General features: G+C 40.5%; 1 protein-coding gene and 1 pseudogene across 5 annotated transcripts in view; one reads left to right on the forward strand and one right to left on the reverse strand.

Moving 5' to 3' along the window:
* The window catches only part of Adk (adenosine kinase), a 538665-nt gene that overhangs the window by 475254 nt on the left and 49009 nt on the right, over window positions 1–14402 (reverse strand). For all 5 annotated transcript variants that reach the window (XM_004846317.3, XM_004846320.3, XM_087185402.1 and 2 more), the window contains exon 2: window positions 715–789. In XM_004846317.3, the coding sequence (XP_004846374.1) occupies window positions 715–789 (75 nt within the window). The remainder of the gene's footprint in view (window positions 1–714; window positions 790–14402) is intronic.
* Window positions 4704–5634, forward strand: LOC106009503 (acidic leucine-rich nuclear phosphoprotein 32 family member D-like; annotated as a pseudogene).

Here is a 14402-nt window from a genome sequence, read left to right on the forward strand (position 1 = left end):
GGCCTCCACCTCCTGAGTAGCTAGGATTATAAGTGTATGCCAAGGCTCTTGGCTTCCGTATATTTCTTTTCTTTCTTTTTTTTTGGTACCGGGGATCGAACTCGGGACCCTGCATTTGTGAGGCAGGAGTTGGAACCACTGAGCTAAATCCCTGGCCCAGCTTCTGTATATTTCTTGACCATTCTAATCATCTTTCTTTCTTGTGCCATCATGTTATGGTTCTATTACAGATGCAGTTCATTAAGAGTAATTTAAAATTTAGGAATTTAGTCATTAGGGAAATCATATATATAGTACTTCCTCTTTCAAATTAATAAATAAGGGGTGGAACTATCACTGAGTACTTGCCAAGGCCCTGCATTCAATCACCAGCACCCTGAAACATAGTAAGTTTTAAGTAAAAAGTAGCAATAGAGAGCCAAGGATTTAGCTCAGTGGTGCCGCTGCCTGCCTTGCAAGTGCAAGGTCCTGAGTTCCATCTCCAGTACCAAAAAGAAAAATAGCAATAGGAATGAATAAAATATGTCAGTTTTCCCAGGGAAAACTGTGGCCAATTCCTCAATAAATAATGATAACGCACTTGCTACTATGAGATTTAAATTTCCTGAGTTTTCCTCCAGGTGAAGGGATTAAATGGTAAATTGGTTTCTACAGTTCTCATCAGATCTTCTTCAGATACGTTTTGTATTGTACATTGGAGAGTTTAATACTTACTTATCAAGGAAATCTTTGTCCACTACAGCAGAGATGTCAAGAAGAGGATTTCCCATTCCAAAGAGAACATTTTCACTAAAAAACATAAAATACAAGCAAGTTAGAAATACTTATAAAACTAAATTAAAATGTAAAATGCATGCAAATATAGAGATAAATACCTATACTTCATCTTAAAAAAAACATACTAGTTTATTAAACCTTTTATTAACCTATTACATGCAAGGCAACATTTTAGACAGAATTATGTAGCCATTTAGAAAAAAAGGTTTTTGTTTTGGTTTGGTGTTTTGGCTTTTTTGGGTCTTTTGGGTTCTGGGAGTCGAACTCAGAGACTAGAACCTTCCAGGCAGACTCTGCACCACGGAGCTATATCCCCCCCCCTTTTGTTTTGTTTGGTTTGGTACCGGGGATCAAATTCGGGACCTTCCCCTTGCAAGGCAGGCACCACTGAGCTAAATCCCTGGCCCTTCTTGTATTTTTGTTATTTGAGACAGGGTCTCATTATGCAATTTAGGCTGACCCTGAACTCACTATGTAGCTGAAGCTGGCCTTAAACTCACCATTATACAGGCATGCACCACCACACCTGGTTTTGGTTTGTTTTTTGACACAGAGTCTCACTATATAGTTTAGTATACTCACTATGAGCCCACTATGTAGCCCAGACTCACTATGTAGTTCAGGATGGCCTCGAATTCACAGGGATCCTCCTGCCTCAGCCTCTGAGTGCTAGGATTACAGGCACACACTACAATGCCCAGCTAAGAAAAGGTGATTTTAAAATTGGATAAAATATAACTAAGAAACTCGATCATGGGGGGGGGGGTTTCTGGTTTTTGTTTTTTTGAGGCAGGATCTCCCCTTGTAGTGTAGGTTGGCCTTAAACTCACTATGTAGCCCATGCTGCCTTTCAGTTCCTGGCAATCCTCCTGCCGCAGCCTCCCAAATGCTGGGATTACGGCATGTGCCACCACACCCTCATATGATTTTTTGCATAATATTCAACAGCATATAAATTTCAATGTTCTTTTTCTATAAAAAAGGACTAAAGCCGGGCATGGTGGCACACCCCTGTTATCCCGGTACTTGGGAGGCTGAGGCAGAAGAACTCCAATGAGTTCGAGGCCAGCCTGGGCTACACAGTGAGTTTGAGGCCAGCCTGAACTACATAGAGACCCTGTCTCAAAAAATAAAACAAAAGACTCAAACTTCTTCTACAAACAACAAATTCTATATTCAATAAACATGATTTTAAAAAGTAAATAAATAAACATGATGAAGTAACTCTCTAATAAAAGTCTAATCTCAGCACTCTGGGAGGATGAGTCACGAAGATTCCAAATTTATGCCCCTCCTGGGCAATTTAGCAACTTAGCAAGATCTGCTCTCAAAATAAGAAAAATATAAGGGGGGGGGCAGACTGCTTTTATCTTTCCATTCACTCCTTTATTTTCCTTTCCATTCACTCTTTTTAAGCATCTACTTCAATACTGAGTCATGTAACCACCACCAGAATTCAAATATGAGATCTCCATCACAATTTTTTAAAAGTATCCTATTCCCTACATCAACCCCTCCAGTTCTAATTGTCCCCTCTTGGTGTTAAGGAATTTAACTGTGATGGTACATTTTCCCCCTAGTGCTGGGGACTGGAGCCAGGGCCTTGCACAAGCCAGGAGAAGGCTGTACCGCTGAGCTACATCCCCAGCCTGTGACACGTCACGTTTAGGAAGCCCATCCTTGAACATCTCCTATATAGTTTAACACATTTGAAATTTAAGCAAAGAGGACAACACAGACAACCAAAGAATTGATTCTAAGAGCTAAAAAAGTACCTAAGAGTTGGGCCAGGGATTTAGCTCAGTGGTTCCGGCACCTGCCTCACAAGCGCAAGGTCCTGAGCTCCATCCCCAGTACCAAAAAAAAAAAAAAGTACCTAAGAGTCAAATAATTCACAATTGAGTCTCAGTGCCTGAGGTAGCTGGTTTAGATGAGCAAACCACAAAACATCTCTGGGCATCCAGTTTCTACAGTCAAAGAAGTGTGGGGGAAACGGTAAGCAAACTGAATCATATTCCTAGCCTTAAATCCCAGAAAAGTTTTTCTGGATGTATATGGACAAAAACATATTTATACAAAGAATGGGAATCTACTGGGACTGAAGGGCTCAAATTTAAGTCAGAGGTTTTTAAATATATTAGTAAGAATGAGACCAACCCGGGCATGGTGGTGTACACCTGTAATCCCAGCACTCGGGAGGCTGAGGCAGAAGGATCCCCAGCCTACACAGTGAGCTCAAGGCCAGCCTACACTACATACTGAGACCCTGTTTCAAAAAAAAAAATAGAGAGAATGAGAAACAAAATGGCACAGTAGTGATCAGCATCAAAATTCAGCCCCTCTGAGACTGTAATACAGAACCCGGAAAATAACAATTTGGCAAAGAGAAAAAAAGAAGTAGATCCCCAGGAATTGGGAAGGAACTGATGGGAAAATTAGAAGCTAGAGAGAAGTTGAAGAAATGGACTAGAATGCAGAAAAAGGAATGAAGCAGTCTGGAAGCTGACCCCAGCTCCAATAAGGGGAACCTGCCTCCACACACACAAAGTAAGGCCTTGGGCAGGAGCTCCAGGAAGAAATGCAGGCCCGGCTGGCAGCACTAGCCAGAGGAGCTCAGATGTGAACTGCAAAAGCAGCCTGGGGTTTTGCACACATCAGGCAAAAAGCAGAGAGGGAAGCCACTGCAACACCTGCCATACTTCCAGAGGGTACTTATCAGGTGCCTTTCAGGGAGGGGTTGATTATTTAACACTGAGACTCAGAACAATTAAAAAATCACCCCAGTGTTCCAGTGTAAACCTCCCACAGTGACTGGGTGAGAAACAGCTACAAGGGACAGCAACAGAGAGGGTGCAGGGTAGACACAGAAACACTGAGAAGTTCAAGCTCAGATGAGGAAGGACACAGGCCATACTCTGTGCAGTGAGAAGCCAGGCCAGCTTGTGCTGCACTCAGAAACAAATGGGTCTGAAAGTGCTGGCACTGGGTACAGTGGGCAGCCTGAACTCTTGCCCCCTGCCTACATCCATCATAGACAAGAAGTCTGATTGCCTTCTCCATCTACCAACATGAGCAAGGACACACCTCAGCTTATCTGGCTGCCACAGCCTGGAATGAACACAGGGGCCTCTGGAACGGGGACACCTCACAAACCCACAGGCCCTAAAGCTAAGCAGAGAAAAGGATGTCCACTACCATCACTACTGTTCAATATAATTCTCAAAACATTAGCCAGAGCAATCAGGCAAGAGATAGAAATAAAAGGGATATGTTTAGGAAAGGACAAGTTATCATAAGGTGCAGATGACATGATCCTCTACCTAGAAGAGCCAAAAATTCCACAAGAACCCTAAAATTAATAACCAAATTCAGCAGCATAGTAGGATACAAAGGTAACATACAAAAATCAATAGCATTCTCATACACCAATAATAATTGCACTGAGAAAAACTTAGAAAGTCAATATTGCTCACAATATCAACAAAAAATTAAATATTTAGGAATTAACCTAACCAAGGAAGTGAAAGACCTCTACAATAAAAGCTACAGTACTCTGAAAAAGGAGATTGGAGAAGACATAAAAAAATAGAAAGATAGGCTGCAGCCGCTAAGCCCTGCAGCAGTACGCTAGCGCAGAGGAGCCCAGCAGCCCTTGCGCCGCATCTCCGGTTTAAGCGCAGTTCAGGGCCCCGGCCGGGAGCGGCGGTAGTGAGGCCAAGGCTACACTCCAGTCCCCTTTTCCCCCCATGGTTTCTCCCTGCTCCGGAGAGTAACTGGCTCTGGGGTCTCCGCTCCCTAGCCCTCTTGCAAGCCACATGCTGGCGAGAGGAGAGCCCTTCCAGATTCCTTCCGATGGCCCTCGCAACGCCAGCCGGGACGCTTCATCCCTCTCCGCCTCCACTGTGGAAAGTTAAGTTTGAAAATGAAGAGAGATCTATCTGGAGCTGAGGAACCAGACCCCGGCAGCTGTTCGAGGACTTGTCTCGGACAATTGCAAATCAAATGATGGAAAAATTGAGGGCTTAACAGCTGAATTTGTGAATTTAGAGTTCCTCAGTTTAATAAATGTGTGCTTGATTTCAGTTTCAAATCTCCCCAAGCTGCCTAGACTGAAAAAACTTGGGCTCAGTGACAGTAGAATCTTTGGAGGTCTGGACATGTTAACAGAAAAACTTCCAAATCTCACTTAAGTGGACTTAAGTGGAAATAAACTGAAAGCTATCAGCACCTTGGATCCTTTGAAAAAACTGGATGGTCTGAAAAGCCTGGATCTGTTTAATTGTGACGTCACCAACCTGAATGACTAAAGAGAGATGCCTTCAAGCTCTTGGGCCAACTAAGCTACCTGGTACGGCTATGACAGAGAGGACCGGGAAGGCCAGGACTCAGACGCAGAGGTGGATGGTGAAGATGAAGAGGAGGAGGATGAAGAAGGAGGACGAGGAAGATGAGGATGGTGAGGAGGAAGAGTTCGATGAAGATAAAGATGTAGGAGACGAAGATGAAGTCAGTGAGGAAGAAGAATTTGGACATGATGGAGAAATTGATGAAGAAAGATGAGGAGGAGGATGAAGATGAGGAGAATGAGGATGAAGAGGAGAAACAAAGTAGAAAAGGTGAAAAGAGGAAGAGAGAAATAGATGATGGAGAAGATGATTAAGACCCCAAATAACCTGCAAAAACAGAACTGTTCAGTACTGGTTGGACTGCTCGTGGATTTAGCTGTGATACAAATGCCAGGACATCCAACCACCCAAAGAGCCAAAAAATAGTGTGTGTGACATTCCACCTTCCTCCATTTAGTCCCTCTTGGTAATCCACCACCAAGTTTGGGGACTTTGCCCCAACAAAACTGTAAGCATTGCTAGGTTTTTGTGTAAGACTCTGGCTGTAAGGTGGACAGCTGTGATTGGTGAGTCAACCATATGTGGCTACCAGTTACGCTGAGATTGTTAACAGCATTTTTGCTTTCTGTACAACAAAAAAGCTTTGTAAATAAAATCTTAACATTTTGGGTCTGTTTTTTCATGCTTTTCTTTTTAATGTATTTTTTCTTAACAATAGGACATTATACGTGACAAGAGCCAAAAAAGTATTTTTAAGAATTTTAAGTGAAATAAACACGTTACTCTTTGGTAAAAGAAAAAAAAAGAAAAGCCAGGCCAGGTATGATAGTGCACACCTGTAATCCCTGCACTTGGAAGGCTGAGGGAGGAGTATCACCATGAGTTTGAGGCCTGCTTGGACTAAATAGTGAGTTCAAGGCCAGTGCAAACTACATAGCGAGACCTTGTCTCAAAAAAAGGGGAAAGATATACCGTTTTTAGACAGCCAGAACCAATATTGTCAAAATGATACTTTCAAAACTGATATACAGATTTAATACAATCTCAATCAAAATACTTACAGCATTCCTCACAGTATTAGAGAAAACAAAAAAATGAACCTGTAGATCAATGGAACAGAATAAAGGATACAGAAACAAATCAAGGCACATTCAGCTACCTGATCTATGACAAAACAAACTGGAGGAAAGATAGTCCATTTAGCACTGGTGTTGGGAAAACTTACTATCCACATGCAGAAGATTATGAATAGAGATTCCTATTTCTCAACATATACTAAAATAAAATCAAAATGGATCAAATATCTAAATATTAAAACACAACAATCTGCTGGAAAATAAAATAGGTAAAACTCTTGAAGACATAGGCAAGGACTTTCTGATACAAGCCCAATTGCACAAGAAATAACATTGAGACTTAACAAATGGGATCTTATCAATTAAAAAGCTTCTGCACAACAAAGGAAACAACTAACCCAATGAAGAGACGACTGAAGAGACAATGTACAGGGCCAGGGATTTAGCTCAGTGGTTCCACCGCCTGCCCCACAAGCGGAAGGACCCAAGTTCGATCCCTGGTACCAAAAAAAAAAAAAAAAAGAGAAACAACGTACAGATTCAGTAGCATAGCAGGACACAGATTTTTGCCAGCTTTTCCTCAGAGGACTAATATCTAAAATATACCAAGAACCTCAAAAGATCAGACCCCCCCCCCGCAAAAAATAAAAGACAGTCAATAAATAGGCAACTGAAGTGAACAGTTACTTCTCAGAAAAAGAAATATAAATAGCCACCAAATACATGAAAAAATGTTGAACATCTCTGGCCATTAGAGAAATGCAAATGAAAACATTTAAGATTCCATCCACTCTAGAAATAATGGCAATCATCAAGAAATCAAATAATAAATGCTGGTGATGCTGAAGGAAAAAAAGAACCCTTCTACATTGTTGGTGGGAATGTAAACTAGTACAACTATTATGGAAATCAGTATAGAGATTCCTCAAAAAAAAAAAACCCACTAAAAATGGAAATTATATTCAATTGTATTTAACTCTTCCCGAATAGAGTACTACTCTGACATAAAGGATAAACTTGAGTCATCTGTAGAATTGATGCATCTAGAGAATGTAATGTTAAGTGAAATAAATCAGACATATAAGCTTAAATATCTCATTTTTTCTTATACAAGAAACCTAAAATATAAATAAGTAGCAAAATAAAAGACAGATAATAGGAAATAGGGAGATAGATATTTTACAAATGAGAAGGGGACAAGAGATGGGGGGAGAAAAGGAAGGGATGAAAAACAATTAAGCTGTGTTATGTACATGTACCAACTCCCCATGAGGAATGTGATTATTATGCAGTACAAACATGTACTAATAAAACATAAAAACTGGGAAAAACTAAAACTGTACTACATTTAAAAATGACAAAGGGCCAGGGATTTAGCTCAGTGCTTCCAGCCTTTGCCACACAAGCACAAGGTCCCCAGTTCGATCCCTGGTACCAAAAAAATAAAAATGACAAAAAATAGCTAGAAAAACAACTACAAAAAAGAATGACAAAAGTAGCTCCAAAAAGAAACAGCTACAAAATTGTTTTTATATTCTTTATTGCTAATAAAGTAAATAATAATGTGAATATTGTTTGCCTTGTACACAATCATGTAATCACTACCCAAATTAAAATGAGACGCTTCTATCATGATAAAAAAGTATCCTTTGGCCCCTACATCAAATTTGCTGCCAAATAATATTACAACTTACTAAGGACACTTAGAGCCACGCTTATACCAAACTAGAATTGTGTGCTTGTCATCTGTTCCTTGTTATCCTCCTCCTTTCACCCCAAATATCCTCACTCAAGATATGTGGATGAAGTTGATCCATTGCAGATCATGGAAAGCAGAAGTCTGTTCGGCTTAACCCTGGAGCACATCACAGCCTAAGGAAATCAGGACAATATATTTCTCTGGCCTTAGTCATCAGTTCAGAGATGGACATGTGCCCTAAATCAAGACAAATCGAATGAACCCAAGGTTCTTTTTTGTTTTTTTAGGAATGTTCAGATACAGAACATCTTTCTCCTTAATAGATATAACAGCCTTATTTACCTCCAGGTCCCAAGGTGGCTGCCTTGAAAATACAGCACCACAAAAGGGAGAGTGGAAAAAAAAGGGGGAGTGGGTGGAAAAACCAAAAAATGGCCAGGTCATGGATGAAGTTGTTGGACCAATAAATTACTCTTTACCCGACATCTGTATCTTTCAAGACTTTTCAATAACATCAGTTAGTGATTTTGTTTATTCCAACTTGAGGGTGTTTTTTTTGTTACTTACAATTGAAAGTATACTAACAGATGTAAATTTTCATATTTAATTTGTGAATCTGCTTTATTTTGTAATGCATTTTTATTAAAATGCTTTAATATAGATACGGTTGTTAGTGCTCACTACAGATAACTTCTCAACACCCTTCAGGAAACCTTTGAAACGGGATTCATAGCTCCCTTACCAAAACACAAAAGAGGAAGAATTCACACACTGACTTCTTTCCTCCACTGGAAGAAGTGCATAGCAAGAATCCTGATGAGATGCTCTCAGACTCCAATTGTCCAAAGCATGGGTGGAACTGGTTGCCACAGTGGTGCAAAAGGTGGGGACATAGGAATTTCAAGTAGCAATAAGAGATGTCTTTACATAGTGAGTTCAGTAAAAACCCCAAAAGCCAGGGGCCAGGGATTTAGCTCAGTGGTGCCATTGCCCGCCTTGCAAGCACAAGGTCCTGAGTTCAATTCCTGGTCCCAAAAAAAGAATAAAAACCCCAAAAGCCAATCACATTCAACTACTCCTGTCACATTTACCTTTCTGCCATTGTGCATAACTGAAAAACTACTACATCACTTCACTCTAAGATGACACATGAATTCTGCTAAAGCACTAATTCTTTAAGATGATTAGTTTCTTAAAAACAAACACCTATAGGGCCGGGGATTTAGTTCAGTGGGTTCGCCGCCTGCTGCACAAGCGCAAGGACCCGAGTTCAATCCCCAGTACAAAATATATATATTATATAAGTAAACATTTATCTTGTTCTATTAAATGAGAACAAATAAGATCTAGTCTACAGCCAAAACATGACCCATGACACATACTGGGATCATTCAAATTGAGGGAAAACCTGAATAAACCATTTTTCCTTTCCTCCACTCACCTTTTCCCATACCTCATAAATATTCCTATACTCTGTCATCAAGGAGGCAGATGTGATACCTGTTCTCCCATCTCTACACATGGCCACCTTGGGAATACATTCCTTCTCTTTTGCAAAATTTGTCATTTCAGTGACTGGCACACTGGGGAACAGGCAAATGGGCTTGATTTGGTAACACCATTTTGTTCCAAAGGTTAGCAACATCTATTTCCCAGCATGGGTACTAAGATGAGAGACTATGAGCAAAAATGTTTTGGGGGAGGGTGGGGGATTTAGTAATTTTTAAAGAGCTCATAATTTAATCTCCAACATAAATCTATACTGTAATTATTTTGATAGAGAGCTAATAGCTACTAAGTTTTATACTGGTATAGATGTTAGAATAAAAGTTCCTGGGAAATTTTTTTTTCTTGGCTATTGATACTGTTATGTTGATCAACCCCTCTGACCAGGAGAAATGTTTATTGTTATGGCACCAGAATAAATATTATAATGTATAAACTAATCATCATCTCTTTAAATCCAGAAATCTTAGCTTTGTGCATAATTCTTCTCTCTCCATCTTACTTTTTTTTTTTGAGACAGGGTCTTGCTATGTAGCTGGCTTTGAACTCACTATGTAGCCCAAGCTGGCAGTAATCCTGCCTCAGCATCCCAAGTGCTGGGATTATAAACATGCACCACCATGGTTGGCTTCTATCCTACTATTATCCACATTTTTCTTAGTTTTATCATATACTTGCTATACAAGGAACCCCCACATACAACATATCCACTAGCACTAGACCCTCTACTGTCCTTGCCTGAATTCCTACATTGTTACCTCTTTTTAAAAAAAACACAATCCAGGGCTGGGAATTTAGCTCAGTGGTTCCACCACCTGCCTCAAAAGCACAAGGTCCCGAGTTCGATCCCCGGTACCCAAAAAAAAAAAAAAAAACACAATCCAGTAGCATATCGCCATTATAATATTTTAAATTAATTTGACAATGTTATCTTTTTTTTTCTTGGTACCTTTGATCGAACTCAGGACCTTGCTTGGCAGGCGCTGGAACCACTGAGCTAAATCCCCGGCCCGACAATGTTATCTTTGTATTTAAAGTCTGGGGTCGGAGATTTAGCTCAGTGGTTCTGCCACCTGCCCTGTATTTAAAGTCTGCCTAAGTCAGAATGGTGACACACACCTGTAATCTAAGCACTCAGGCTGACACAGGAGGACTGCAAGTTCAAGGCCAGCCTGGGTTGTACAGTGATACTGCATGTCAAAAAAAAAAAATCACAAAGCCAAGTGTGGTAGTATACACCTGTAACCCCAGCACTGCATTATCTCAAAATATAAAATAGAATTTCAAAAATGGGCTAGGGATGTGCAACAGCCCTGGGTTCAATCTCCAGGGTGGGGTGGGGGGTGGTAAGGGAGAGAGAGAGAGAGAGAGAGAGAGAGAGAGAGAGAGAGAGAGAATATGAAAAAGAAAATGAATCTCCAGATCTGCAGAGAGGGAAGAAGGAAGGTCAGTCCGACCTGTGTTTCCCAGCCACCATGACATGAACAGCTTTCCTACTACACCAGACCCATCCACCGTGCCCTTCTTGCCTTAGAGCCAACTGACTATGACTAAAGTCTCTAAAATCCAAGACCCAAGACCCAAAACACTGATAACATCAAATGCTGGTGAAGATGTGGAGCAACAAGGACTCTCATTCATTATTTGTGGGAATGTGAAATAGTTTGGCTTTCTTACAAAACTATATAGTGAGCCCAAGACCAGCCTGAACTACAATTTTAGTATATGTGCCACTGAAGCATGCACCAGCCTGAACTACATAGTGCAACCTTGCCTCAAAAAAAGCAAACAACAAAATAAAGTAAAATAAAATAAAAACAGTATTTATAATGTGGAAATTTTTTTTAAATTTTTAAATGAGATAATCCAAAGAAAGACAAATGCCAATCTGTTGTTGCTAGAGATCAAACCCAGGGCCTTGCACGTGCTAACCCTGAGCTGAACCCTTATACCTAAATGCACAATCAACATCCCTCTTTCATTTGTGATAAAATAGGCACAAATATAAGTAAGGAACTGGAGGGCTGGGGATTTAGCTCAGTGGTTCCATCGCTTGCCTTCCAAGCGCAAGGACCTGAGTTCAATCCCTGGTACAAAAAAAAACATAAAAAAAAGGAACTGGAAACTTATCCTAAACCAATGAAAACAACTTCACAAAGAAACCTGCACATAAATGTTCACAACAAGTTTATTTTTAATAACAAAAAACTGCAAACAACCCAAATGATTAGGTAATCGACTTATGGTACACATATGTAATGGATTACTACTTGGCAATAAAAAGGAATGAACTATGGTGCACACAATTTGGATGGATCTCAAAGGCAATGAGCTAACTGGGAGAGAGGGGCCCTATCTACAGGTTAGATACTGTGTGATTCAACTTACCACACACTCTCAGATAACCAAATGACAGTGACAGGGGACAGATCAATGCCAGGTGTTAAGTTTAGGGGAAAACATGACTATGAAGAAGTACAGAGGACTCTTGACTTATCAACTCAATCTGGTTGTAACTCAGGTTGGCTATAAGTAGGTACAGCTGATATCTGGATGTTTACACCTGGGTACACAGTATAGATAACAAGAGGCAGATGAATCTTCCATTAACCTAATTAACCCAAGTTGTTCCTATGTCAGGCAGGTCGTAACTTGAGGGTCCAATGTAACATGAAGGAGTTTCTTTGTGATAACCAGTTTGGCACCTGACTGTGGCAATAATTACACAAATTTGAACATGATAAAATTTCATAGAATTATACACCACCACCACCACCAAAGTTAAAAGTGTATACAAAAGCTGGTGACATTCTAGTAAGATCTATAGTCAACTTAGTGGTATTTTACTAAAATTAATTTCCCAGTTTGGGTAATATACAATGATCATGTAAGATATAACACTGGATCACCAGGCGTGGTGGTGCACAGCTGAAATCCCAGCACTTGGGAGGCTGAGGCAGGGAGGGTCACTGGGAATTCAAGGCCATTGTGGGCTACATAATGAGTTCAAGGCCAGCCTACACTATAAGAGGGACTGTCTCAAAAAGAAAAAAAAACAGTTTAAAAAACATTTAGGTGACATCATTGGGGATGGTAGAGTAAGGACTTCCAAAAATCCTCTTTTCCATAAAAAGCAATGAGAGCACTGGTTTAAAAAATATGGGTTTTTTCCAAACTCTATTAATCAATAGCTTGCAGCAATCTGAGGAGCACCAATTCATAAAAGATGGCAGAGAGTTCCTCTCACGCAAGAACAGGAGGTAAGAGGGTTTACATCTTAAATGGACAAGTCTTGGACAGCCAGGATCAGTCCCCATGGAGATTATCTTTGATAACACATTTCTTTTAAGAAATAGTTGACTTCATGGTTTTTATTTCCAAAACTCTGCTTCAGCCAAATATGAGAGGAAAAGGAAGAAGAGGCTACGGAAACTCATCTGATTACAGATATGAGGATGGAAGGAAACCACAAAGAAAACAGAGGGCTGGTCCTGCTGGAAAAGTAAATGAATGTGTACAATGAATATAATCATGCACTGCAAACATGTACTAATATAATTTTAATTTTTTTTTTCAAAAAAGGTTGCTCTATTGCCTCACAGATAAATGAGGTCACAGTGGAAGTTGCCTCTGAAAGAATCTGGCCTGACTGATATGCTGTCCTATGAATGTACATATTTATCTCACTATCTTTTTTGCACAATTGTTAAAGTATTAACATAGTTTTAATACATTTAGGTTGGAAAACTGACTGCTTGTTTTTATATAATTCAATCACAGGAAACTCCAAATCAGGAGAAAATAAAAGGCTATACAAATTTCAGTAAGAGCAGCAAGCTTTGTGGCACTGCCTCTTGCCCTTCTCCCATCCCTCATCTCCCCTCCAAAGGAACAGCCCTGAAACACAGGAGAATCCAGAGCTCAGCACTCACTGGAAGGGTGCAAACAGGGCTGGAGCTCTTTCAAATCCCCATTTTCAGAGAACTGCTATTATTTCAGCTGACTGGCAGTTCACTGAAAAACCCCACTCCCTAGCCTTCCATTATTTGACCTGATTTATGCTTACCCAGTGTTAAGTCTTTCCCCTCCAAGGTATCTGTCAAAAACAACCAGGTGCAGTTGTGTAACACCTCAGCTGCTTGAAGCAGTTGCATCAAACAAGCTAACCAGAAACAAAAATCAATGTGACAAACACCTGTAATCCCAGCAACCAGGATGCTGAGGCAGGAGGATCACTTTGAGTTCACAGCCAGCCTGGGCTACACAGTGAGTTCAAGACCAGCCTTGGGCCGGGGATTTAGCTCAATAGTTCCACCGCCTGCTTTGCAAGCGCAAGGTCCCAAGTACGATCCACGATACCAAAAAAAAAAAAACACTTGTAACAAGACCAGCCTGAACTACACAGGGAGACCAAAACAAAACCAAAAAAAAAGGAGAAGTAGGGAAGTGGGGGATGAATCGTCGTCAGGGGTTGGAAAGTTCTGAATATTCCTGAGACTCTCAAAGGCTGGGTAAATGTGCCCAGGGCTGAAGGCCTAAGCTTCGCCCCTTTGAGCTCAAGGCTCTGCACAAGCAGAAGAGAAGGGTGTGCCAGAGTTGCAAGCCTGTGTGAGTGGAAGATGTGCCCTGACAAGCACAGAGAGCCTCTCAGAGGGGACTGGGAACAGTAACAACCATTAAGAAGAAGAAGAAGAAGAAGGAACTTCAGGCACTGCTGTTGGAAATGTACAATGCAGCCACTCTAGGAAAGGGTATGGTAGCTCCTCAAATAAGTAAACATATAATTACCACAGGGCCCAGAAATTCTACTCCTGGGAGAAATAAAATCATATAACAATATGAAAACTTATACATTGGTATGTACAGTACCTTACCCATAGTAGCCAAAAGGTATAAATAACCCAAATATCTATCAATTGCTCAGTAAGTAAATAAAATGTAGTACATCCACACAATGAAATGTGTGAAGCATATGAAGAAATGACATACTGACACATA

This window comes from Heterocephalus glaber, unplaced genomic scaffold (assembly GCF_053883595.1).
Source record: "Heterocephalus glaber isolate CG9 unplaced genomic scaffold, H.glaber_assembly_v1.0 deba00001497, whole genome shotgun sequence".
Classification (NCBI taxonomy): Eukaryota; Metazoa; Chordata; class Mammalia; order Rodentia; family Bathyergidae; genus Heterocephalus; species Heterocephalus glaber.